The sequence below is a fragment of the Neodiprion pinetum genome, chromosome 2 (genome assembly GCF_021155775.2).
Source record: "Neodiprion pinetum isolate iyNeoPine1 chromosome 2, iyNeoPine1.2, whole genome shotgun sequence".
Taxonomy (NCBI): domain Eukaryota; kingdom Metazoa; phylum Arthropoda; class Insecta; order Hymenoptera; family Diprionidae; genus Neodiprion; species Neodiprion pinetum.
This window is the reverse complement of record NC_060233.1, coordinates 12,884,492-12,910,323: the sequence shown is the minus strand read 5'-3', so window position 1 is coordinate 12,910,323 and position 25,832 is coordinate 12,884,492. Positions and strand designations below refer to the sequence as shown.

General features: G+C 37.2%; 3 protein-coding genes and 1 non-coding gene across 5 annotated transcripts in view; 1 reads left to right on the top strand and 3 right to left on the bottom strand.

The window, feature by feature from the left end:
• Positions 1-298: 298 nt before the first annotated feature.
• Positions 299-15,648, bottom strand: Oatp26F (Organic anion transporting polypeptide 26F). Of its 2 annotated transcripts, XM_046611312.2 has the most exons (12): positions 14,732-15,648; positions 13,381-13,621; positions 11,169-11,337; positions 10,652-10,793; positions 9,734-9,908; positions 9,102-9,204; positions 6,537-6,658; positions 6,018-6,290; positions 4,297-4,498; positions 3,683-3,830; positions 3,147-3,529; positions 299-2,776 (listed from the first exon to the last, which is right to left on the bottom strand). In XM_046611312.2, exons 1-12 carry the CDS (start codon positions 14,756-14,758, stop codon positions 2,575-2,577), a joined length of 2,187 nt encoding a protein of 728 aa, XP_046467268.1. In that variant the 5' UTR covers positions 14,759-15,648; the 3' UTR covers positions 299-2,574. The 2 variants fall into 2 exon arrangements, with proteins under 2 accessions (XP_046467268.1, XP_046467269.1); XM_046611313.2 differs by lacking the exons at positions 11,169-11,337; positions 14,732-15,648 and having other exon boundaries at positions 13,381-13,606.
• Positions 1,150-1,221, bottom strand: TRNAP-UGG (transfer RNA proline (anticodon UGG)). The gene has a single exon. It is a non-coding gene; the product is annotated as a tRNA-Pro (tRNA).
• Positions 15,649-17,471: 1,823 nt separating the features above from the next.
• LOC124213257 (dynein assembly factor with WD repeat domains 1) lies at positions 17,472-23,451 on the bottom strand. The gene is made up of 8 exons (XM_046614381.2): positions 23,338-23,451; positions 22,938-23,010; positions 22,571-22,774; positions 21,958-22,080; positions 21,174-21,358; positions 20,949-21,078; positions 19,764-20,062; positions 17,472-19,339 (listed from the first exon to the last, which is right to left on the bottom strand). The coding sequence occupies exons 1-8, from the start codon at positions 23,375-23,377 to the stop codon at positions 19,143-19,145; spliced, it is 1,251 nt and encodes a 416-aa protein (XP_046470337.1). The 5' UTR covers positions 23,378-23,451; the 3' UTR covers positions 17,472-19,142.
• Positions 23,452-23,684: 233 nt separating this feature from the next.
• Positions 23,685-25,832, top strand: part of PIG-Z (phosphatidylinositol glycan anchor biosynthesis class Z) — a 5,191-nt gene continuing 3,043 nt past the window's right edge. Inside the window, exons 1-3 of the mRNA XM_046614380.2 lie at positions 23,685-24,297; positions 24,373-24,773; positions 24,833-25,371. Coding sequence (XP_046470336.1) covers positions 24,120-24,297; positions 24,373-24,773; positions 24,833-25,371 — 1,118 coding nt within the window. The 5' untranslated portion in view covers positions 23,685-24,119. The remainder of the gene's footprint in view (positions 24,298-24,372; positions 24,774-24,832; positions 25,372-25,832) is intronic.

Here is a 25,832-nt window from a genome sequence, read left to right as displayed (position 1 = left end):
TGCTCTCACAGTTTACTCCAATCCCACGGGACTAAATATTGTCGCAGGAAAATGCTCTTCCAATATTTTCGTCGTATGCTCTTGAGGAGTTTAAGCATGGTGCTTGTTTTACCGACCGTGTAGAATTGCTTGGCTCTCGATCACGCATATACCTATAAACAATACATTATCCCAAGACCACGTCTCTATTAAATTACGGATTATTTTCGCGTTACTCTGAAAAAGTGCCTTTAATCATTCTGTACAGCGCTTTGGTGTCAAAAAAACTAAAGGGTGCATGCTTAATTGAATATTGCGATTTCGTAGAATCCGTGCCGTTTCTTCATTTCTGCATCAAACGAAAATCAGTTACAGTGTTTTTGTTCAGAATCGCGTATATGATGGGATGACCAAGTGCTTCTTTGCGTTTAAGATACGTTGACTATAATATTTGGAGATATACATATACGTCAACGTCGAAATCTACCAGGGCACCTCCTTAAAAAAATGCTACCAGGGACACCGTCCTTACCCACAGCGACATTGAATGTTATTTTGTCTATTGCCGAAGCTATGAATTACTGATGTAAAAATACCTAAGTCAGCGCAATTCTATATGCAATACCGAATAACATGTCCAAAAAAACTGTTTGTTTCATGTTAGAATAACGCCTGAAAATGTAGTCCTGGTAATAAGTATGGTAATTCAGCTACAAAAATACATTTCTCGAAATTATTGTTAATGCGTGCTACAAAATTTGATCTGGAAATCTGTATTCATTATAGTGTGTAGAATTCCGTTACCTGCGGCATTTTCACGTTGGTGATGCGTAGGCCTTGATAATACATAAAAACAACTGATATTTAACGCGGTCAGTAAGGACCATGAAGACTGACTATATAGCATGCGAGTGAGAATTATCAACAGCAAGCATAAAAGTAATTGATCCCTACCAATTTTTCGAATTTGTCTCAATTTCCTACACAATCATGACCATATATCCTAACACCAACAACATCTCATACCAGTCCCAAAGGTTTAATATATAGCTAACTAAGTTTGTTAGTAAGAAAGGAAAATTGGAAACCCTTTTCATAGCGAGTCTACTGATTCTTTTAAGCCGCCGCTCGTCTGGGACGAAGATGGCAGAGTTTTACGTGCACAAAAAAGGGCCCCTCCGGGATTTGAACCCGGGACCTCCTGCACCCAAAGCAGGAATCATACCCCTAGACCAAGAGGCCACATGACAGACGACTGGTCATTGGTAGTTATGGAATTAGTGAAAGCTTACATCGACGGTACTTAGTGTATTCGGAATTCGAAACTTTCACAATTGGTTGGTTTGTGGGGGCTTCTTATAGTCAGGCGGTCATTGTAAAGCTGGAACCCGTGTGAATATCAGGATCCGTCGATTCGAAATTTCGTAAACTTATAGTTTTAAAGTAAACTCAGAATTTATCAATAGATATAACCCTGTACTATTCATTTTATATAACTAGTCAGCGACGATTAACATTCATCAAGTCGTGAACACACGCAGTCATTACACAGTTCGATTTAGGAAGAAATTCAATTGAAATGTTCAGGCATATTTTAAACATAAGAAATAGAGGCAACATACATGATACATATTATATTCATTCTCCCTGCGATGATGAAAGAAAAAATTATTTGCTGTAATGAAATGTGACTGTTACGAATTTTTTTTATTTCGCTAATCGAAGAATGAATCTTGTAGTTTTCTAAATTCTTGAGGCAGTTATCAGTCACGATTTTGTAAAAATTATTTGTCGATAGTGTCTTTTGTAAATTATCCATCCGTAGGTAGAACAAAATCTCATGTTAACAAAAGTATCTTAAAAATTACATTAACAATAATATCTCATACTTACGGAGTTAGAGCAATGCCAGTTCACTTATTTAAAGGGCTTTCCATCGAGGTTCAGATCAATTGTCTGCACCGTACTTTTTAACGTATATTCAATATCCTTTGCTTGGTATTCGCTGTATAAATAATTATTGGCATGAAGTAGCCATTTAGGTGACACAAGCACTTAGGTGACAGATTGTACCGACAGTTCTGGTTATACAATATGTAAACAGAAATTTTTATTTCAAGTAAAGAAATGCGACGGAAAACTCTGTGAGATAAGTTTCTGTTTCGAGTAGCAATAAACATTTTACTTTGCTCGACATTCATTGATTTTTGTGTCGGAGGTATCATAAAATTATCGGTTTACGTACAGTATGAATCATTACACATTATAATACTATATACTTATGTATAGGTTGTGACTACGTGTGTGCATTCGAGATAGATACTCAGTAATTAGTTATTTTCCACACAATAATGAACAACATATTATTTCGACCTACAATTCTATTTTAGAGTTATGAATCATTCCGGAGATCATGCGCTAACAATAAGAATAATAATTTACACACATAATATGCCTAAATAATAGTGGAGTTATATAAAATGATTTAAAATGTATGAAAAGAATTGAAATTTTCATTTCTTAACATATCTGTTTTTTGGTCAAATGTTCATGAATTTCTAATATTGTATAAAATCATTTTCAATATTATAACCATTACGATTCTATAGCCGACGAAATTTTCTGATTTGATAGCTGTACAACTTCGATCGGTTCGCTCAGCGCCACAGTTGAAACGGTCTCCTGCCTATTTTCCGTAGTAATTCTTCTTCCCCCTGGCGGTACATAGAACCACCATGCCATAAAGAAAAATAAAAGGGATGCTGCTTTACCTATGAACGCCAGAGCTAACATGTACCTAGAAAAAGAAACATAATGCAAATCATTCCCACGTTGTAACCTCACAATCAATGCAAGAATAGTTAGAACAATATGGCGTCGAGGAAAACCATCAGCTGATCGCCTATAGTAAATTTGGCAAGTACCAAGGGCCAAAAAACACCGTTTCAAGCTGTTGGACTTTGATTGTGTGCTTTTGCTTCGATATAGAGTAAAACATGCGGTGGAAAATGACTTTTATACTTAAATACGAGGCGTCTGAAAGCCAGTGTGGTAGGTATATTCACTGCCGCGAAATGGCGTCTTATAGGTGACTTTATACGGCTGATCTGTCATGAATTGAATTATGTGCAAGCAAAAAAAACGGACAAATAAACAAAACTGCTCACCGACTCATGTACCGATTGTCGTAAACGAGGCAAGCCCCTCTGCCCTCGCACGACTCATGCCAAAGGATGCAAGTCTCGTCAATCAGGGTGCCGAAAATCATGGGGGCTGGTATGGTTCCGAGGACTCGAACCTTGATCCACTGTATGCCCAGGGCAAATGACCGTTCCTCGTCGTGGACGACTCTGAGCGTCGATGACAGGGCAGGCATAGTGCAGAGGAATGTCAGAAACATGTTGCAGAAGGCGAGTATCACGAAGGGCCACAGATGGCCACAAGCACTAGGGCACGTTGTGTTTATTGCCTCGTAAGTCACGTGCTCAGAACCGCCATATATCGAGAGATTCGCTGACGGGCCGTGGATGCAATTGCAATTGTTGTAAATCTATGGCGTTGAAATAAAAATACGGCGATAACTTATTGTTAGTATATTGTATTTTTATGAAACCACGCAAGTAAAAATTTCATATCGTTGAAAAAGAAAACAGTGATTCAACATGATTAGGCGTACTATCAAATATGCTGATTCGACACTCACTTTCAAGTCATTGATCGGCATTTCATCGTGGCACCCGGCATGGCACGGCGAATAATACGTAATTCCGTCAGCGCCGCAAAGCGGGTCAAATTCTGATTTCGAACATCCGCATCCAATGTTGCAGCTGCTTTCCAGAGACAATGGCTTCCTAGAAGAAAAATTGAAAGTATAAGCCTGAAGTGAAAGTGTTTCCATCAGATTTATCATCGTCGCTTATTATTCCGCACGCAAGTTTTGACGTAGAATGAATTTAAATGTATATCGACAGACTTGAAAAGATTACTCCAAAACTGCTAACAGATAATTTTGAGCTCTGAAAAAATTCTAAAAGAATAATTGTAAAACGAAATATTCTTTTTTGAAATTATCAGTTTAGCAGCAAATGTACATGGGTCTAGGCATGAAAAAATTGTGCATGTGTAGTCAACACAGAAACGAGAAATAATGTCATTTTTTTTCTGTTCCCGTTTGAGGAAAAATTTAAGCGAATGCAGCAAGTCCAAAACTACACCAGTATGATACAATACTCGTGTTCTTCCTATTTCTGGAATAACCTAGAGTACAAAGAGCTTAATAAAAACAGGAAGAAACAAAGATTGACAATTGCGTTACACCTAGCCGTGTTGTGGTAGGGCACCGTCACTCCAGCAAACTCTAGGTTTGCACAACTCAGAGCGAAGCACATCGTGAAAACAATGCAACCCGCCGTGGCGATCAGACAGAACTTCAAGATGCCAGCGCACTGAAGGTTCCAGTGCTTCACCAGATAACCGCCAAGGAAGGTACCTCCACCTCCAGCTGGGACCGTGACTAATCCTGAAACAAAGAATTTAACTATATCTGGGTCCTCAAATATTCAATAGACGCCAATTGGTGGTAATAAGCCCAGGCGAAAAAAATTCTCACAAATTTCTTGTAATTATGTTTAGAAATTTCTCAAAAATGCACCCTATTTTCGGACAGTTTTAGGAAAAATTGCGTACTGTTATGTAACATGTACAAAGATTTTGAAAAAATTCATATCCTTTGGTTATTTCATTTTCCATTGACGGTAAGTACCGCATTATGGAAAATTGAGATGACTTTCTCATGAAAAAGTAGTTGAAATTAAGTTTTCTCAATTGCAACTGAAAAATTTCGCATATATGTGTATGTGCATAATATTTTCAGTAAAACTAGAGGAATGAGAAATTTTTAGAAATTTTAAAGAAATATTAACTTTTTTTCGTAGATTTGCTCAAGTTATGTTTTCGCACTGATTGTAGAATTCAGATATTGATACAAAGTTCCTAAAAGTCATTCACATTTACAATAATTTTTGTCGGAGAATATACGAATTTGAGCGTGGCTAAAGTTATCTGGCGTTGATATAGGTAATCAGCTAATCGTTTTAGACAAATTCAATAGATATCAAGATAGAGAAAACGTCCCGTAGGCTGTTGGTCTTCCATTTTGTGATATTCTATTAAATCGATATGGAGTAAAATAATGGGTGTCCTATATCAAATAAATCTACGGAATAACTCGGAAAAATGATTTTATACAATAGCATATTGTGTTTCAAGTGCGAGAGTGAGCGATTTCCATCGAGTGTGAAATTTGTAGGGTGTGCCACAAAGGTGTATACGAGTCAGCATCGCCCATCCGCACGTGTGTGACATACGATTTTTTTCAACACAAGTTCAATTTCAGAAGAAAGTGAAACTAACACAATAATTTGAAAGAAGTAGATCAAGAACAATCAAGAGGTCCAGGAGCATTAGTCCGTCCTCATGACAACCTAAACGCGTAAACTTTAGGATGAGCTCAGTCTAATGACACTATTGGTGGTGCTTAATGTCCGTGTATAAAATGAAGCTATCGGAAGTTGCGCATGCGCCAGCCTCGTTTTACCGCACTGTTTACAAGTGGGGTACCTTACGTACGCTCTACAGGCTTCGAAAATCAAATTTTCAAACCGTGTATTGGGGAAAAAAATTTTGCCTCCAGAAGATGTACAGTATCGAGGGCGATACTTGATCGTTTTACTAAGAAATTTTGGTGTCAACGCTCTGACGAGATCTTGCACCAACTTACAATATTTAATAGGTAATTGTACCGTTCGTTTCGCCTGTAAAAGAGAACATTTTTGTGTTCAAGCCCATTTTCTGGAGATATTGTAAAACCAACCTTCATTGTTAAATACAACATTTAGTCAGTACATTAAATACATATAAAACGGTAAAGCACAAGGTATTATAGAGGTGAAAGTTTTCCGGTTGCTAGCTCGTGGGTTGAAATTTTCCGGTAGAATAGGCGAGCGAGTACTCGATGGCTGCACATTAGAGTACCTTACCCATAAGCAAAGCCGCCGAACTGGCAGTGACGCTGAACTGATTTTCAATAAGCTTGGGTAGAAAGGCGGCGAACCCGGCAATGAGAAGTCCTTCGCTTGCCCCAGCCAAGTTTAGCATAAAAAATGCCGGATTCTTAAGGAGAGCCGTCAGAGCTTTAGGCAGCTCCTTAAGTTTTGTGAAAACCTCCACTCCACCAGTCCCCGCAGATGAAGGTGTATCAGATTGACACACGTGCGCTTCGGAAACTCGTTCCTTTGCCAGCTCTTCTGATCCTGTGAAGAAATTTCTGATAAAAGGTAATCTTTGATAAACTTTCAACTGTCAAGCACTCGGAATAATTCAAAGAAATCGGACCTTTTTCTGGGTGGAAATATTTAAAAAGATTCAACTGTTCGATTACCAGGCAACTTTTTAAAAAACTTTTTATCAAATTTCTAGTCTTGCAGAAACCTTCGTCGAATGCAGAGGCTTGGCATAAACTTTCTAATTAAAGTATCAAGATGTATTTGTATCCTCACCTGGCAGACTTGGCGGAAAAGCCAACAGCGGAATAGCTATAACCAAGGATATCAATCCTGCTGCTAGGAAACCGATCCACCATGCACCGATCCAGACGTTACTATCCGGTGTCATGCCCACCCTAATTAATGACAGATGGTTGATTTTTTGCACGGTCAGCACGTTCAAATCGATTTTGTACCTATATCTATGATTAAAACCAATTGCGTAGCTTCGATCTGCTCCGCATTAAATTATGATTTATATGTCGTTAGGCGATCACCCGGTGTAATGAGATATTCACATGTATAACCCAATATTATTCTACAACTCTTCAATGCCTTCCAACATATGCAATTGCCGTTGCATTCAATTATAAAAGCGGCTCTACGTCTCATATTTTATCCTACATCGATTCAATGTCAGAAAATGAAAGTACAACAGCCTGCGTAATGTTTTCTGTGCTTTCATAATGGAGACATTATGCCCAAACGTTGGATCAGCTGATCAATAATCTCGACGCCATGTTCCCTAACCACGCCGTATATTGACACTACACTCTTTACGCAAAGTTATGTGGAAATTTTTTTGCTCACAAATATATTTCGAGGAACTTACACCGTGATTTGACAAACCCGTGAGCGAAATTGCGAAAATTTGCAAAATATATAAGGCCCACATAGCTTAGCAAAATCTGCTAATTCATTACGGCTACAGGATTAGTGTGTAACCATCAACTTTTTACACTCTACGCCCAATCGTTAGTCAAGGAACCGGGGCGAATTGATTGATGGGACCTAAAAAAGCTGACTAACCGTCCTGAAATTTTACACAGCTGTTTTAGATCCATCGCTCATCGTCAGGAAAATGTTGCAGCTGATATTCTCGCTCGTTGATGATGCTATGAGCATCGTACAACAATTCAGAAGGACATCGAGCAGACGAAATGGAAACGACAATTCATTTCTCTCTATTCGGATAATTCGCAAAAATATTTTTGATCTATTTTTTGAACAGAAATCCAACAAATCAAAAGAGACGTTCTAACTAGGCCTTCAATTAGTACTTTTATTGTATTGGCATTGACTTTTAACTTCTTAACATTGACATTAGTATTTTTGTTGTATTGACATTGAGATTATCTCAACGTGATAATATACTAGCTGCACTATGTTTAATATGGTTATTTTCGAATTTTGTCGCACGCATGGACTAAAGTATTGTGAAATATTTTTTTCATCCAATTGCCGCTACAACTCTAGGCTCCTATTTCAATTTTGAATTTTGCCCCAAGGCTTCTGAATCTACTCATGTAAACAAGACGGGATTTTTAGCAATTCACGGTTAATTTCTTTTTCTACCAATGTGGTGTGTTAAAAAACGTGCACCTTAGGAAATTTCTTACCTGTAGACGTGAATATTCGATGTAAATTCAACGTATTTGAGGAGGCAAAAATAGACAGTCAAGTACCAAAAATCTAATGTTAATCGAATATGAAACTTTAACCGTTTTGATGTCGTTTTTTTTGTCTAAGATTCTAAAATCGTCATGGAATACCTACGTTCATGGATATGAAATTTACTACGATGCAGGTTTTTTGACGCAACACATCAGTAGCAAAAAAAATGAATCGTGAATTGAAAATTCAAAGGCTTTGAGACAGAACTAAAAATTGAGATGGGAACCTCAGATTTCAGCTACATTAAAAAAAATTATTTCGAGATATTTTAGCCCATAGGATCAACAAAGTCGGAAACGACCATATAACGACTACCCTAATAAACACACATGTATACATACATGCAGGTTTCTATGTGCTTCCAGGTATTCTCTGGGTAAATATCGTACGCGTAAATATCTACCGCCCGAGGGAAGAGAAGTGGAAATTTCCCACCGTCATCCCCATTCGGTAATATCAACGTCCCCTCGTCGCAACCATCCATTGCTACGACTCGTAGTGACATATCCGATAATGGGAATAATACAAGGTGTTTACCATAGGCTCAAATTTTCATTTGTGGAAGGGCGTTCATTTCCACCCTTACAAAACTCGCGTATATCCGTAGCTTATATTACCCCAATCCCGCAGGTCAGTGTAATCCACAGTTTATCAGACCGCGATCGAACGTGACGGAGCGAATGATTACATCTCTGATGTCATTACTATTATTCAGTACCCAGCGAAAATCAAGTTTCGGCCAATCACAATTCGAAAGTGATTCACAATTCCTTTCCCTGTACACATGGAAATTTTTCGCCCTCATCCATATAGATGGATCAAATGTTTATAATGTGCTCATCATCAATCTCCGTCAAATTCAGCCACGTTTGGATGTAACGCGATAAGACGTGACACGCATTCGCGATTCTTTTCCTACCTACACTGTTACACGGAGTGGAAAAATTGATTTTCTGTTTTTGTAACAACTACCCTGAACTTTGTAATTGCTGGAATTATAATGTATGGTGTTGAATAAATATTTTGACAATTACAATTTTTGTCTTTTTTCTTCGCCGCAGGCCTGAAAGATAACAAATAAACCATAGAATGACTAGACGTTTCGTGAATTTCAAATTTACTCACGAGGCTGGGTCGACGACGAGGAAGTCGGTATAAATTTGGAGTAATTCGCCTCCGATGACGTATCCCAAGGCTGGCCCGAGTATAGCCATGGTGTAGTAAATACCTAGAATCAATATTTTATAATACGTGTGTACAAGTACGCTCAAAGCAATTATAACTTGATCATGCAATTTCTGCAGTCTGCATGAGTGAACGTGGTGGCGGATACGTAGTCACAGTAATCCAATGATCGTCAGACCAGAACCGTTGCATTATACCGTGAGTTTTTCTAACAGCGAAACGGTTCGTGCGCCTGATTCAGACAACCGGAGTTACAGCTCATGCTCATCCTGTTGCCTGCATATCAGGCGCGCGGATCGTTTCGCTGTTACAAAAACTCACCGTAAAGTAAGTGTACCAGTTATTGACACGTTTGAAGCCAATTATTGACCCTTTTATTTTCTAAAATTATAAATCGACGGCAAAAAATGTGAATTTCTCGATGAATAAAACCTATTGCTAGAGGGTTCGATAAATTAATTTTTTGATAATTTTAGAATCAACGATCGAACAGATAGGACCAAAAAACGTCAATAATTAGGACAGGGCCAATAACTGGTACGCTTACCTTATATAGCTTGAGTCAACCGTACCAAGGTAAACCGAAGACATTTTCTTCGAGACATTTTCATCAATGTATGTCACTCCAAGAGTGAAAAGCGGCGCAGCTCCAGCCCCGTGTAACAGCTGAGCGAGCAAGAAGATGGCCAGGTACAAACCACGCGGAGCTTCCAAGTCGGTTTCCTTGGATGCACTGTCGCATGCCGCCTGAAAGTTGCCGTTATGCGTGCGTTAAAGGAAAACTTCCTGTTTTAACCATGAATTCAATGCGTCGTGTTCTACACCTTTTTCTAGTGAAAACAAGTCTGGAAAATTTCTTAGACGTAGTTATCGAGAAAAATTAGGTATTATTTATCGCATAGTTTGAGTTATTTTGACAATGTCTGAGGGATTTCAAGGAATTTTATAGAGCTGGAAAGGACGCGTATTGTTTCGGAAATTGATTTTCTGTTAAAATGTGAAAAATTTCGAGTAGTCAAGTTTCTGATAGTTTCTGGTCACGTCGAGATCGAGGTTAAAATCCGACCAATTTGTAAAGAAAACTCATATTTTTTCAATACTTTATTGTACCACGCATCTGAAGATATCATAGCACTGGTTTTTCAGAATCACGTTATGAAAAACTGGAATAGATTTCTGAGAGAAATTGAATATTTTCAGGATACTGTGATAATCAATTTTTTGAAATGCGGCTGAAAAAATGTGGACATATCTGCAAACGAATATTTTCAGTGTAATACTCATATTATAAAAACATTGCCAAATTTGAAAATAGAATTTATCAAAAAATTATCAGAAAAACTCACACAATATCGGGTATTTATATTCTGAGTAGGTTTGTAGAAATTTTCAACGTTTCTGAAATATTTGATCCCAGAGGAGTAATGAAATCTATTCAAACTGTAATATTTAGTGGTTGTAATACTGTAAAAATAAATGTTTTCCCGCACCGTTTGCAGCGCTGAAGTATTCGTGACTCGTTGGCAGAGATTCTCATATTGACGACCCGCTCTGTAGGTACCGACTAAGAAATGTGGCGATGCGAATAACAAGCAACCTAGACTCAGAACGAGGACACCGATTCCAATATACCTGTATAAAATGAAGAACACAATTAATCAATATAATAAAATCTAAACAAAGACGTATCGTATGATTTTATGGGCAATGGTTCGTGCCAGGAATTTTTACTGAATACTTAAAATATCAGCTACAATGGCAATATGGCGTCAAACTGGGTGATCAGCTGATCTCTTTAGCCCTGTTTTGAGCTGCATTAAATAATCATGAATGGATAGAAGCCTTCGTGCAAGTAGTTACACTTCTCTTTTGGTACATTTTGTTGGTAAAAAAAGAATTATACGTCCAACAACCAGTCTTATTATTAAATGTGAGCCGGTTAGTGTGTAGTTCTATTTTCTCGCACCGGACTACATAATTCGAATTTTTATAGTGAACAGAACTGACCTGGGCTTTGAGGCGTTTGATCGTCCGCCTAGGTAAGTGATAGGAACAAGGAGTAGAAAACTGGCGATGTCATATCCACCGGCTATAAGCCCCGTTTCAGAAGACCTAAGCCCAAATTTTCGCTCTATCGTTGTGATGACAACGTTGACGAAACCGTTAACCACCATTCCTGAGGCACAAAATCAATCAAATTTCGTTTATCAAAATACTACAATTTATCTTTTGTTTGTGTGAAAATTGATTGTAGAATCAATGCTTCTTCGATAAAAAGTTTCATAGACATTGCTAGTCGGTATACATGTCGGAAAAACAAAAGTGCACGATTGAAAAATCCATCAAATCATTTCACATAAATTCAACCTTAACACAATATTTAACCATGTAAATTGATTGGCTAGGTGACATTCATGAATTTATGGTTAGCATATTGGCTTTAAATAATATTTTCAATCCACCTTAAATCCTAGCAGACTTGTCGTTAGTTTTCATCCGGCAATAAAACAAACACGAGTCGACAGTATGCTACCGAGTTTAGATTATGCGTTTATCTTCCCTTCTCTTTCCTGCAGTCTGTTGCAGATGCTAGAACCAGCAATTGAAACTGTGCAGTCTGTGAACAGCCGGGTCACTATTGTTTGTCAATTAACATAAACTTCTTCCAATTAGGATCTATAAAAGATTGCATCGGGCATTGCTGTCATACACTTATACGAATTAGAATTTTATTTTCAATGCTTCATTCACATGCGAATATGTAACGGGACGGGTTGTGCAAACCCTTGCGAAGAGGCCCTCGCCACTTGCCAATCAACCGACTAACGAGTTTTAGCGACAAAATTGTGCTGTTCGACACTTATCACGCCTACAGCAAGCGTAATAAAATTCGGTTCCCACTTATCGCTCGGGTGTAAAGCCTTCGGAAATTGATTTTCGAACAGGGTTCAAAGTTCGAGGGGGACAAAGCTGTGCACGCGTAAAGCAAACATGCAGCCCTTTATAACCTAAGGAACAGGAAATGACGCACAAAAACGTATACATACCCGAGTGTATGTCCATATATATATATATAGATGTATAGAGCTATGTACCACGGATAGAAGAACGACAAGCGGTTTATAATGAAAGAGAGAAGTCTTACAGGAGGTAGTACGCAATCAACTGTAGCTATTGTGTACATACGTAGAGCACCAGTCAATGATCGGTTGTTTCGCTTCCAAAGCAATTTCGATTGCAGACGTTTAATTATACCGCTTTGATATAGCAATGGCACAAACCCTTCAGGCCCTAGGGTACTCTGGCATCAAATCCGGGGGGGGGGGGGGGGGGGGGGGGGGGGGAACTGGGCGAGAGAATGCCTATGGCACATTATAAGCGGACAATTTGCACCAGGTATTGGCCTGTGCGTGATATATTATAGCTGCTGTTAGATACTCGATGTTTTGTACCGCATTGGAATAGGAGCATACCCGATGAAATGAAACGCGAATGATGTAGTTCATTTTTATTTCTACTGATTTTGTCCTAGGATCCCTTTTTGCTCATTTTTCCCCATTTTCCCACAAAATTTCATTTCACCACGATTTTCGCTTTACTTTTGATCTCTGGTGAAATCAGCATGGATTCAGAGATTCTGAAGCAATATGTGCGATTGGAGCAAAGTGAGCGAATTAATACCATGGAGTAATGAAAGAAATTGGTAAAAATGGATGAAACAGTCAGGAAAAAGAAGCATACATTGGTTATACGATAGAAAGGTCAAGATGCAAAATTATCAAAAACGAGATAAAATCTTATTTGTAGAATTTCCAAATGTATCATGTAAAAGTATAGGAACATCAAAATGCGAAATGGTAAGAATATATTAGAAGTTTAAGGAAACATATGCAAAGCCAAAATACAACCTCACCATAATAAGTGATGAAACGTATAGAAAATATGCAATTTTATACAAATATATATATGTTTTGGTTTCTATTATTCGACTTTTTACGTTTTAATGCTAGAATCCGTGTGTGGCTTAGGTCTTCGCAATTTTGAATATTCGGTGTTGGGACAATTCTAATTTTTAACTTTTTTACTTTTTAACATTATAGTTCCACCAGAAAGGCAAAAAGATTGCCACAGTTTAATTATGTGTTATGACTACTTCATTCACCTGACAAAGGATTCAGCTATTCACTATCAGTTATCTATGTATGTCAAGATAATTTACCTTGCACTGCGCCGGCCCAACAAAGCCAAAAAAGTGCCCATTTCGCTGTGCGAAACTTTTGCAGACAGTTCGGCCTCAGCCAAAACCATCCGCATTTTTGTTGCACCGCTGTATTTTCAGGAGGCAGGGTTTCATTGTCGATTTCCAGTCGCGCTTCAGGCTTCTTTGGAAGATTTTCGGGAAATGTTTCTGATGGTATATTTGCTGAGACGGTTTCGAGCACGTCCGACGACATCGCCGACTGAAGTTGTAACATAAGCGTAAAGAAAGAAAAAGAAAACTGTACAATAATGATAACTTACGTATAGCATGTTTTATATAAATTTTTAACCGAACAATTACATTACGGAAATTTTTTCTGCTATTACTTTTGGTACATAACTACTTTACAGATTATTTCGTTTACATGGAAATCGTACAAGCATACAATTTCTACGAAATGCTGATATACGAATATATACGATAGATATACGAACATTACGATCGGTAAGACTAGGAGATGAAAATAGTTTATGGACCAGTATTTAGCGAAGAAAGATAAATTGAGTCAATAAAATAGCATTTCACCGAATCGTGAATTGGCGGAAAAAAAATTTAAACGTGATTTATGGTCTGGTAAATTAATTATCTTTACGTTTTTCTCTGCTCCGAACTTACGCCAATAATACAAGACACTGCACCATGATCTTGTATGGTGCATTTGTTTTTACCACGAAAATTAGGAATCTGTCCAAAGTTATCATACAGTCTAATGCTCCAAAACTGTTTATAATAAACGGGAGAAAAACCGGCTTTTTACAAACGGAATAAAACCTTGCGGATTTAATTGCGTAACGGTAGTTATATAGACAGCAGTTTTTGGATTCAAAGTTACAAGGATTATAGTGAAGATTATTTATTGGCATTATAAATCCAAAGAAACAGACTGACGAGAAAAAGTTAAAGGAACAAAATATCGAGAAATAAAAGACTACTTAAAAATGAAATAATAAATCTGAAGCCTACGCACCTACAGAACTAAACAGATGATCGCAACGGACTTGTAAATTGACCGAGACAACTTATTACAAATGTATGTTTGAACAGGATACGAATTATTATACATATAACTTGAGTAAATTATTATTACATTGATGCTGATAAATGACCGTATATGAGTTAAATCATAACACACGATTTATAAATCGTATTTACATGTAAATAACTCTCTATAAAAATGATTACATAATAAAATTTTGACAAAGTTTCAATTATGCGAGAATATAAATTAGTTGAAACGAATATGTAAAAAAAAATAATCATACGTTATATATCCATTTCTATAAAATTATGAATACTGATATACACTTACATTGCTGAACGCGAATTTATCCCTCATCGTTAAATCGCAACTGTAAAATTCCGTGGCCAAAATGAATCACAGAAGTTGATTAAACATATTACTGTATGTTCAAAAAAATTATAAACATATTATACAGCACTTTAATTACCGACGGAGTAAAACAAACGATCGAATAACAAGGTGATAATGTAGTTAATTCCGACACACAAATTTTTCAAATTTTTCACAAGTACACACACATTACACCTGTTACTGTATGTTAAAAAAAAATTAAAACCATATTCTGCAGCACTTTCATTACCGATGGACTAAGACAAACGATCGAAAAACAAGTTGGTACCGTAGCTAATTTTGACACACAACTTTTTCCACTATTACATTGGCACACGCAATACAACTATTATTTTTCTTTTTATTACAACAATATTGATTATTATAAAAAAATAACAAGAAACCGGATATTTTCTTGAGAACACAACATCAGCAAACCAGCCTGCAAGATATCTATATTTTACGTAATCGTTACCGCGGTGTTCGACAAGGTTGAACGAATCATATTTTTTCAAAGACGCTTGGTATTTACCAAGGATTAAATGATCTTCTAGACGCGTGATTTCCAGTTTTTATAACCTTTCAGATAAGCTGCTGACATACAGTCGTTTGGTACTTAAATAACTGTTCAACTTCTCGAGTGGTTCGAGTCACCTCGCAAGTTCGTTAAATTAGCAAAATTCAGGTTTGTAGTTTTCTTCTTCACAGCCGGTTCGACGATTATAGTCCTGTGGCAAACTACGTGGAAAGACGTTGTGAACCACACCAATCGTCGCACTAATTTCACGGCGCATCTTCCGCACTTCCGCCTCCACAGACACCCGTGTGGCTCAGCGTGTCAAGCGCAACTGACTGACTGAGTAACGTTCGCCTGCATCGGAAAGTAAAAGGCGAAAAGACCGCGCACGGTGCTATCCTCGTAACTACATACTTACCCACAAATTTCAAGCGGCACGCAGTCGAGACTCGTGTTTATTCTTTGTTGCCGGTTTAAAATATGGGGCGGGGATAAAAAACTGGAATTGTCGATTGATCGGAGGACCAAAATAACGAATTATCATAGAGGCGAAAATCTTGTTTGAGAAATTTGATAAATGTGAAGAGTCCAAGTATGGAAAGTTGTAAATCATAGAAAGTCGAAATACAGAATGGCAAAATATAGAAAGGTCAAAACATAGAACGACGAAATTTAAAAGTTTTATACGATTCTGACGACACTACAGTTCAACATTCTATGCTTTTACTTTTTCACACTTTTACTTTCAACATTATTAAATCGTATAAATTGAGTTTTCGCTTCTTTAAAAATTCGATATTGTGGACCTTCAATTTTTTCATTTTTCATCTACATTTTTAATCTCACTTAAAATATTCTCATCTAATTCCACGCGGATCAAAAAGATGTGTTTGTAGAGCCAATGATTGACGCATCTTCAACATACAGCCTTGCAACTTTGGCCTCACAATATTCAATTCAGATCTTACAATCAGGTGAATAGTCGCCATTTTGATGCAGACTTCCTCCCAATTCAGACATCGAATTTATTCTTTTGTCGACTTTCTTCGCCATATTTGAATCGCTAACAAAATTGTCGTCGGCATTCCGATCACTGCAATTGTTCGTTATCGTGTTTCAGTTTGTCACCAATTCAGCTTCTTTGACATGTTCGTATTTGAAGTATATTTCTTTCACCTTTTGAAAAAAAAAAAAACGGAAGACTGAAATTGGGACAGACTGTGTTTGCTGTGCAAATTTCAGGATTAGCTTAAGGAAGGTTGACCGTGGAAACTGAAATGAGGTCAGTCAGCTGAACAGGTTTAACAGTGTGAAGTGAAATGCCGACAGTTCGCTGCGTGAGGCGATGTTATACTTGAGCACATTATTATGATTGCAGATTTTCGGATACCGACTCTTGACCGGACAGTAAAGTGCAATGTCCTTCATCATACGAAAATTTAGACATTGTTATATTGATTTGCATCTGCAAACAGTTTCTCTTTGCACCAGCTTACCGAAGATGCAAGAAAGCTTTTTTTTTCAATTTTCATCGATTTCAAATATCGCAAGCGCTGTTCCGCTATTTGTAAATTATTTGATCCCAGTGGAAAAATATATTTCCTTACTCCGTACAAGCATAATCGAGCACAACAAAAGCTTTTCCATGAATCTTCTTTAATGAAAGCACAAAATACATATATAACTCGACATTTCTATTTACCTGATAGTTGGACAGATTCGTTATTCTGATACTGCAAGACGAATGAAATACGTAAAAGTTTACACCTAGTTGTAAAATATTTCGACGCGAAATCGTCTTATCTACGATTAGATATTATGATTTATTATAAGCTCATTTGATATTGTTATTGTCCTTATTATGGTTATTATTATTGTTGTTGTTATGAGATACGGTCCTCAGAGATGATCGGAGCGAATGAGGTCTAATGGCCGCCTCCCTTGGCACAGTATAAGACCTTAACTGGATAATATATCACGCCTTTGCTTCATATTATGATGCACTGCAACGTGCCAGAATACACAAACGGTGGATAAACGGTCCTTTTAGGCTCCAATGGATAAAGACGATGATCGTCGCTGTCCTGCAAACATGTGCATGTCCCACGCAGCTGTACAACATAAATGGCATATTAATGAATTTATACCATCAAGAAAAATATACGGTAGGAAAATCAGAGTGTCTCGTGTCAATGACACATAAAATTCCCTGACATTTCCCGGTTTGTAAAACTGAATTAGACATTTTTCCAAGACTCTTTTCGACCTAACTTTACTAGCAAAGTCACTTTTAAAAATTAGTTAGAAATTGGACATCAGATGTTTCCATATTAAGTTAAAATAGTCCAATTTTTCTTTCAGTTCAATCTTACTCAAACTCAATTACCAAATATATCAATAAATACTCCAATTTCAAGAAACTACAGGAAGGTTAGGATTAACCATTCTTTCTTAGCACGAAGGTGGAAACGTTAATCTGACAGAATTAACTTTTTTTTAGTACTTGTTTATATTTTTCATAAATTTTACATAGTGCTCAACATATATTTATCAATTCTTGAAATTCCTCTGAAACCATATTTTTTGTAATTTATATACCCTTTGTACATTACTCCCTCAATTATGTCACGAAGAGTAATGTTCTACGTTTTAAAGAATCGTACATTAGTGAGGAAGAAAATACAAAAATTCCAGGATACAAGTCCGAATTCCCTGATCTTTAACGGTTTTTTCAGACACGTGCAAATTTCCTGACAATTCACGGTTTCCAAATTTCCTTGAAAGCTATACACTCTGAAAATACTTTTGTCATCGTCAATATGAATTAAAGAGGGTCACTAAAGAATTTGGCCTTAATGATGATCGATTCGCATCATTTCAAATTCAAAGATACATACACGCACCCAATTGGTTACATCTAACATCGGTTGATTCATTCGAGAATATGAATAAAATAATCTGGAAAGACGTTATTATTATATAAATACACGTTAATAACACGTTAATAATAATATCTACATTGGAATCAACGCAAAATATTTCACAATCAGATCATCGCAGTTATGGAATGCATAGGTATTAAATTTTAGCTGATCAGAATATTACGCTTCGATATCCTGATTAATAAACTACGAGGTATTGTTAATTTGAGCAATCTAATGACTATACATGCCTGTTTCACACTATTAGAACCGTATTCTGGATCTGATAATGTTGATCTGAATGCGTATAACGTAGCTGTCACAAAACACATGATATTGCATTGACATGGACAGTGCGAATTTAGTTAATTTACAACAAACGGCGACTTATATATTTAACCATGCAGTATTGGGTTCGAAAATATTGAAAGAAGCCATCTGGTGGTAAAAAGTGGAATAACAACCGAGACGTATTAAACAATGAAATTAGTAGCGCAACAAAAGTGTGGCCGCATGAACAAAAGTTTTTGCTGATTTGTATTCACATAATTTATAGTTAAAATCCAAGCTGAGACGATTAGTTTGTTATCCATTTACGCAGCGCCATATTTGTTTAACCACAGCTGTGCTTTGGATAGCAATTATAACTATACGAATGGTTTTTTCAAACGTTATACACCTAGAGACATTATAGACTGTGTTACTATAACTAATTACTTTCTCTATGACTCCATGTACAGAAGTATTTCAAATATACTTGTACTTGAATGAATTTCCAATCACATCATTCTTTCCTGACGTACATTTCGCTTTATGTACGTACCCATGATAGTTCGCTATATTCACTACAGGAGATATACATTCATGAAGTTGTATAGCACCGTTGACCAGGATCGAACTGCTACAAGGCATCGACCTGGAACCAATCGAGTCACCTCCAGATCATGCAAGTGTTATCCTTACTTGCAGTTACTATTGTGTCTCCGGTGTATGAAAATGCGCAGCTGAAAACGTCGTCGGTATGGCCGTTCAGCGTCTGTACGCAACATCCGGTTTCAAGAGACCACAATCGAGCGGTTCGGTCCATCGATGATGTTAGTAATTGATGGCCGTTTGGACTGAAGCACACTGCTTGCAAAATAAGAATCGCATAAGTAACAATTCACAATCGAGAAAATAATTACATTGACAGAAACTTTTCTATAGCTAGCACTCATTGTGTAAATATATTCTATCAATATTACAGGTCAACAGAAATTTTAATTCTATACATCGAATAATGACGAAAATCGTCCTTTATTACTGATGAAGTTTGCTTTTTTCTTTTTTACGTTGATAAATAAGTCTTGGTTTATATTAGTATAGGCAGCAGGTAGCAGCACGTTGAAATAAAACGCAAACTATATCTAATAAAACTATTTTTTGTTTCATTAGTTACGTGGAACAAATCAAAATTTGACGTCTCGAACCCAGACTCAAAATTCGTGTTGAACGGTGTAATTAGATTTGCCGATTAGAAATGTTTGTCCACTGTATACAATAATTATCTTACCCTTAGATACTTCCTCACGATGCCCAGACATGACAGCGATTTGTTCAAAGTTGGCAGAAAGATCCCAAACTCGAACAGTTGCGTCGCTGCTGGCAGTGGCTAATTTTTTACCCTTGTTGTCGAAGCTCAGATCCAAAACCTCGTCCTCGTGACCGCGAATCGTTGCAAGACAAGAATTCATCCGGGCGTCCCAAACCTTGGCAGTTTTGTCCATGGAAGACGAAGCGATCAGCGAACAGTCAAAATTGTAGTGACAGTTCGATATTTCTTCGTAGTGACCTGTCAAGACGCTCGTCCGTCTAGAGACGAGCGATTACATTTATTTCTGATGATTGCTTGTTCAAGTTTCTCCAAGATCAAAATGCCTCAACTACTATTATAAATCTATTACTATCTACTACTATTATAAATCGTGTCGAAAAATCGAACCACCTGGGTTGTTAAATCCAATAAGTCAACGAATAAAAATATTATGGGGCGTTGATTAAGGAAGCGTCGAAACGGTTGGAATTTCTTTCAGTCAAGCAGCTCTCATTCATTATTCCACCAAATTTTCGAGGCAAAGTTATCCACAGCTATTATGTGCTGAAAAACGCAGTCTCGGCACAAGTTTCTATCCTAACTCAATTTCAACGCGCCACGGTATCATCAAAAACTTTCCGAACAAATTCAAAATAATTCCTGAAACATCTTTGGTTTTGAATTTTGTTTCTTGTGCTTGTCACTATTTGAAAATTTTAAATGCGTTTAAAATTATGTTGGCCATGAGTGATTATAGACCGAAAAACCCGAAGCGTGGGATACGTTTATCACAATTTTTAACGGATTTTAATTATTGAAATACCTTTAAACTCGGAAAATGTTGTGAGATTGCCTGGGAATTATTTGAAACGTTTGGAAACGTTTTTAACAGAACTCTGCCGAGTTAAAGACAAACAACGGAATCAATTACGCTGAAACTACGTATTTCAACGCATATCAGTCAACGACATTGCCCACAGATTTGATGAAACGATGAACCAGGCGTCATTGAAGGCAGAAAATTCCACCCCTCCAACGCTTACACGAAGAATGTTTGCGCATTTTATTCGTCGAGTTATTGGACTTTTCTTGGAAAGTTCGAGCCCAGGTGCCTTGATTCACAGAAATGACATTCGTGTCGTATCCATCATCAAATAGACTCACTGCATGGTTCGAGTGTCCCAAACGCTTATAGTTCCATCAAACGCGCCTGTGATTACTTCATTACCATCGTTGTTGTAACGAAGAGCTATCACCTCTGCAGTGTGTCCTTTTAAAGTACCTAATTCTTGACCTGCAATAGAATTCAAACCATCAATATGGATTCATCATGGATGGAACCATAAGACCAAGAATTTTGATACGCTGCCAAGTTTTGCTCAAACTTGCCAGATCCTAAATGAAAAATTTTCGCTGTGGCGTCCATCGAGGCAGTAGCCACGCGGTTTTGTGTCGGCGAGAATTGAACAACCACAACTTCCGCGTCGTGGCCCCACATGCTGAGCAAACAGTGGCCAGTTTGGGAGCACCATATGTTTGCAGTCTTGTCGAAAGATCCGGTCATTATTTTGTCCCTGCAATGATGTTATGCAATTTGCAACTACATGGTAATTTTTTTTTCTCCTTTAAAACCGTGCAATTTCAAAGTCGAATTTGTAATTTGTTTCATCACTTTTTTTATTTCATTATACCCATCGAAAAAAGCATTTATGGTTTTCCCTAAATTTTTTATCTCAACTTGTTTATTTATTAAGAATTTAAAAGAATGATCCATTTCGATATTTCAAATGAATATACTGAAAAGAGTGAAAGTTTTTTTTACTTGAATCATAGGTTCATAAAAATAAATACGAAGAAATTACATCTTTTCGAAATCACCAAATTTGTGGGATCTTAAACATCAAAAATCATTTTCCATCATGATGATCTAGGTTAATTTTATTGCCAAAAACATTTTGAAGAGTATTGATAATTTGAGAAATTTTAAGCCGATCACGCGTTACATTTTTATTATTTTTGTATATTTGGACTTGGTCAGATTTTCAAAAAACTCGATAGAATTGAAATTTAACAAAAAATGCTTCGTATGCATAGTTCATTTCACACATTCTGTACCTATTGTACTTGTATCTAAAATATTCGTCAACGATTACTGATGCGCGCAATAACTCACGCCTTGGGATTGTTGAAGGATACTGCGTACACTACGTTCTTGTGGCCTTCGAGAGTAAGAAGCTCCGTTCCACTGTCAATGTCCCAAACTTTACAAGTTCGGTCATAGCTGCCCGTCAGGCATCTGCATGCAAATAAAAGTACCTAGTTATTTACAAAGACTGATCTTGATCATTCTCGTTAGAGAATCTTTTAGCCATGCCTTGGTTGGAATCTCCATTCGAAAGGATGGGGCGAAAACCACGCAAGTGGATTTTTCTTTCAATTTAATGAGTAATTTTGAAAATTTTTGTGAATCATAACTTTTCAGAACGAATCACAAATTTTCGACGACAAATTTCCACGATGGTGAATTCGATTAAATAAAACTCAAACTATAAATCGCTATAATTGTTAGCGACGTACTTTATTCCATTATAAACTAACATTAATCATCAGGGGATCGGAAAAAAACATTAATAAAAGAGAAATCGAGGATTGTTATCGGTTATGTATATACATGAAAATTAGACAGAATCATGCATCCAGTATACGTATATTGCAGGTCTTGCAGAAGCCTGTCGGACAGTATACTGGTGAACTTATTCGTTACCTTGTCAAGTATAATTAAGTACCTTTTACCTAATTTATCAAACGCGATGTTTGTCAGAGGTAGCAGATGAGTTTGCAGGGTCTTGTACTTGTAGTAACGCTTAAAATTCCCATCACAGACCTTGGACTGAAGTTTCTGCAATGTTTCTACCAACTGCTCAGTTACACCATCAGTTATGATCGGCTCCGCAGCTTTTATACTCTCAGCTAGGGCTTTTACGTCTGTGCTGCAATGTGCATCACAAAATTAAAGAAACTGATTTTGCAATAATTAGAATCTGATTTGTTTTCTGAATCAGCAGTATCGAGAGAATTGGATCACGTAATTTCACAACTTAATTGGCATACTAATATCATATTAGTAGTAACATAGGTAAAAAAAAGAATTACTTAGCAGTCAAATCCAGAAGATCTATCATCTTCGTTTTGATATTTCCGCCTTGCTGGTACTCAAGAGCTATACCTGAGAAAACGACAGAAATTGATTTTAACGCCTATTCGTGTGGCTGCATATGTATAATATGAAGGTTTTCATGCTAACTAGGAGATTGCATGTATAGCTGTTTTTTGAAACTTTAAAATTTGTTTGCTTTGATTTATTCTTGCAGATAATATAACGCGACAAGCTTGAGAAGCCATGTTATGATATGCATAATAAATCTTGATGAAATATGATATTCAACATTCAAAACGTTTTGCTGTATAAATTGCATATTATACACAATTCAATAAATACGACTTTCTTACATAGCCTGCATTATGTATGAGTAGTGTTAATTATGCAGCTTACCTGGCGGAAAGTAGCGAAGTAAAAATTTTAGTAACTTCATTTACAATGCGATTTGTAAATTAATGTCACAACAAATACGTTGCCAGATTGACCGTGTTTCGATCAGCAATTTGTCTTAAAAATTAAATTAAAGCCTATGCAACGACGACCGACCAATGCGAAATGCAAGACAAAGTCTGAAATCTCCTTTCACTATATCCAGAAAACAATTCATGTTGCTAAGGTTTGCTTGGTCGATTTCATTCCCGCCATATTTGCATCACTCTGTGCATTCTACACAGACTTATTTGAATTTTCACAATTTATAATTGAAAATGGCGTTGAGGCGCAGCCAATCAAATACTTTCCAGTATCTGCACCATTTTCCAAGCGTTTTCAACTGACTCCGCTGTATGCGATTTTCCTACAATCTCATTTCTGCTATTGGTGGAAAACTAGGGAAGTTGCACTAAGTAAGAGCTCTCTGGTAAGAGTGCACCGAGTGCAGCCAGTGAAACGAACACACCAAAGCAAAATAGCAGCCACAGCAGCGAAAGTCGTTGACAGCTGATCTAAGCTGAACGACTGAAATATCAGTGGTTCAAAATCACCGGCAGCAACGCCGGTAGACATTACTTTATTCAAAATTCTACAACAGTTCTTAATATGGTACAAAACTATTCGAAATCTCCAAATACGTTCAAAATATCAGGATACGATAAAATTAGGTTAGGTCAGATAATCTTAGGTTAGGTTAGGTTGACTGATGATATCGAGCTGCGGACTGTGGTACAGGCTTGAAAATGAGATACAAGAATGAGTACAATAGATTCCTGAAAGACAACACTTATCCTACGTCCATAAAATTGAATCTCGTTCCATACTGGCTCTTGGCTATTCTCCGCCTCGCTCTGACGCTAATACCACAGATCGGTTACATTCATCCTGATGAGTACTTTCAGTCCATCGAAGTAATAGCTGGTGGGTATTTCCCAGGTTTTTGTTCCTTGATATGTTTCGCAAGAGTCCGTCACTATCTTATTCTCTTGTTCTCAGGTGAGTACTTCGATATCGACGTCTACAGACCATGGGAATACAACGCTACCTTTCCAATCAGGAGCATACTGATACCCTATTTGACAATTGGTATCCCATACTCAGTACTGAACAGAATATCTCCGTACTCATATTACGTATTCGGCACAACGCTGAAGACTCCGTTTTCCCTTGTCATATTCCCTAGGCTTTTGATATGCGCCCTTTCATTCCTGTCGGATTACTGCTTGTACAAGATCTGTTACATCTATGGACAGAACTACAGGACCCGGTTGATCACCTATGCTAGCTCCTATGTCATATTAATTTATGCCACTAGGACTTTCTCCAACACCATTGAACTCGTACTCACTTCTACCCTGATCTATTTCGTTGCAAAGTGCATGGCCACTTCCGACGAGGTAAGAAAATCTTTTGCGCAGTTCTGCTTCACACTTGAAACACTCACGTTTACTTTCAGATTGTTTACGAGGATGACTATCTATCGGAAAAATATAAAAGAGCTGGAAACGTCGTCGATCGTGTCAAGTATTTCAAGCTACGTGCGTCTCTGCCAAGTCATTCGTTGAACAATTGTTTAATCCTGGCAACAATAACTGTTGTTGGTATTTTTAACCGCCCAACATTCGTCGCTTTTGCATTTGCTCCAATTTTCTTTTGGCTACAGCGCGGACTTGGTTCGAAGAACATCGGACTTGGCGACTTTCACATAAGGATATTCACTTTTGTACTTTGCACCGTACCTACGGTTATCCTTTTTATATTAACGGACAGTTTTTATTTCGGTTATTTGACTCTGAGTGAGATACATAATCTACAGATAAGCATGAACAATTTCGTCGTTACTCCTCTAAACTTTTTGAAATACAATTCCGTTACTAAAAATCTCGCAAATCACGGTTTGCATCCTCAATTCCTTCATCTACTGGTCAATGTTCCTTTGCTCTATAACGTGCTCGGTTTTGTTGGGTTATTCGCATTCGGCAACATAATTTACAGGTAAGATCGAAACACCTTTTCAATGATTTTTTCAATGACTCGAGTTGCTGCCCATATTTTGAAGCACTTTCTCAACTTCCCGCTTTTCTTAAAAGAACAATATTGTAATTAGCACCAAAATAGACAGTTGAATTTTCACCAGACCTAATTTTTTTACTTCTATATAACGATCACCTCGGGCCGTTTTCAGAATTGGTACAGGGTGTGTGTGTGCACGTAATGAATTTTTTGTCTAATAATATCTCAAAAATGAGTGAACGGATTTGATGATTTCAGCCTCAATCAACAGGGTTCTTCTTAGATTAAACCAAATTAAGTATTAGACGTGATCGATTCAGTAGTTTTTCAATTATTGAAATGATAGACGCCTCGAACGAATCAACTGATTATATCTCGAAAACACATAACAAAATTTTGATGATATTGGCCTGAATCACTGTAGCTCTTCTCAACTTGGAACT

Coding starts and splice junctions, on each gene's coding strand:
- Oatp26F (XM_046611312.2), bottom strand. CDS start 14,758: ATGAGGGATAAATTCGCGTTCAGCAAT. Junction 9,909..10,651: donor ATACTTCAGCGCTGCAAACG/GTGCGGGAAAAC, acceptor GGCAACTTTCAG/GCGGCATGCGACAGTGCATC. Junction 4,499..6,017: donor TTCGGCGGCTTTGCTTATGG/GTAAGGTACTCT, acceptor TCTTTGTTTCAG/GATTAGTCACGGTCCCAGCT.
- LOC124213257 (XM_046614381.2), bottom strand. CDS start 23,377: ATGAAGTTACTAAAATTTTTACTTCGCTACTTTCCGCCAG. Junction 22,081..22,570: donor TTTGATAAATTAGGTAAAAG/GTACTTAATTAT, acceptor ATTTGCATGCAG/ATGCCTGACGGGCAGCTATG. Junction 21,359..21,957: donor TCCTTCAACAATCCCAAGGC/GTGAGTTATTGC, acceptor ACATCATTGCAG/GGACAAAATAATGACCGGAT.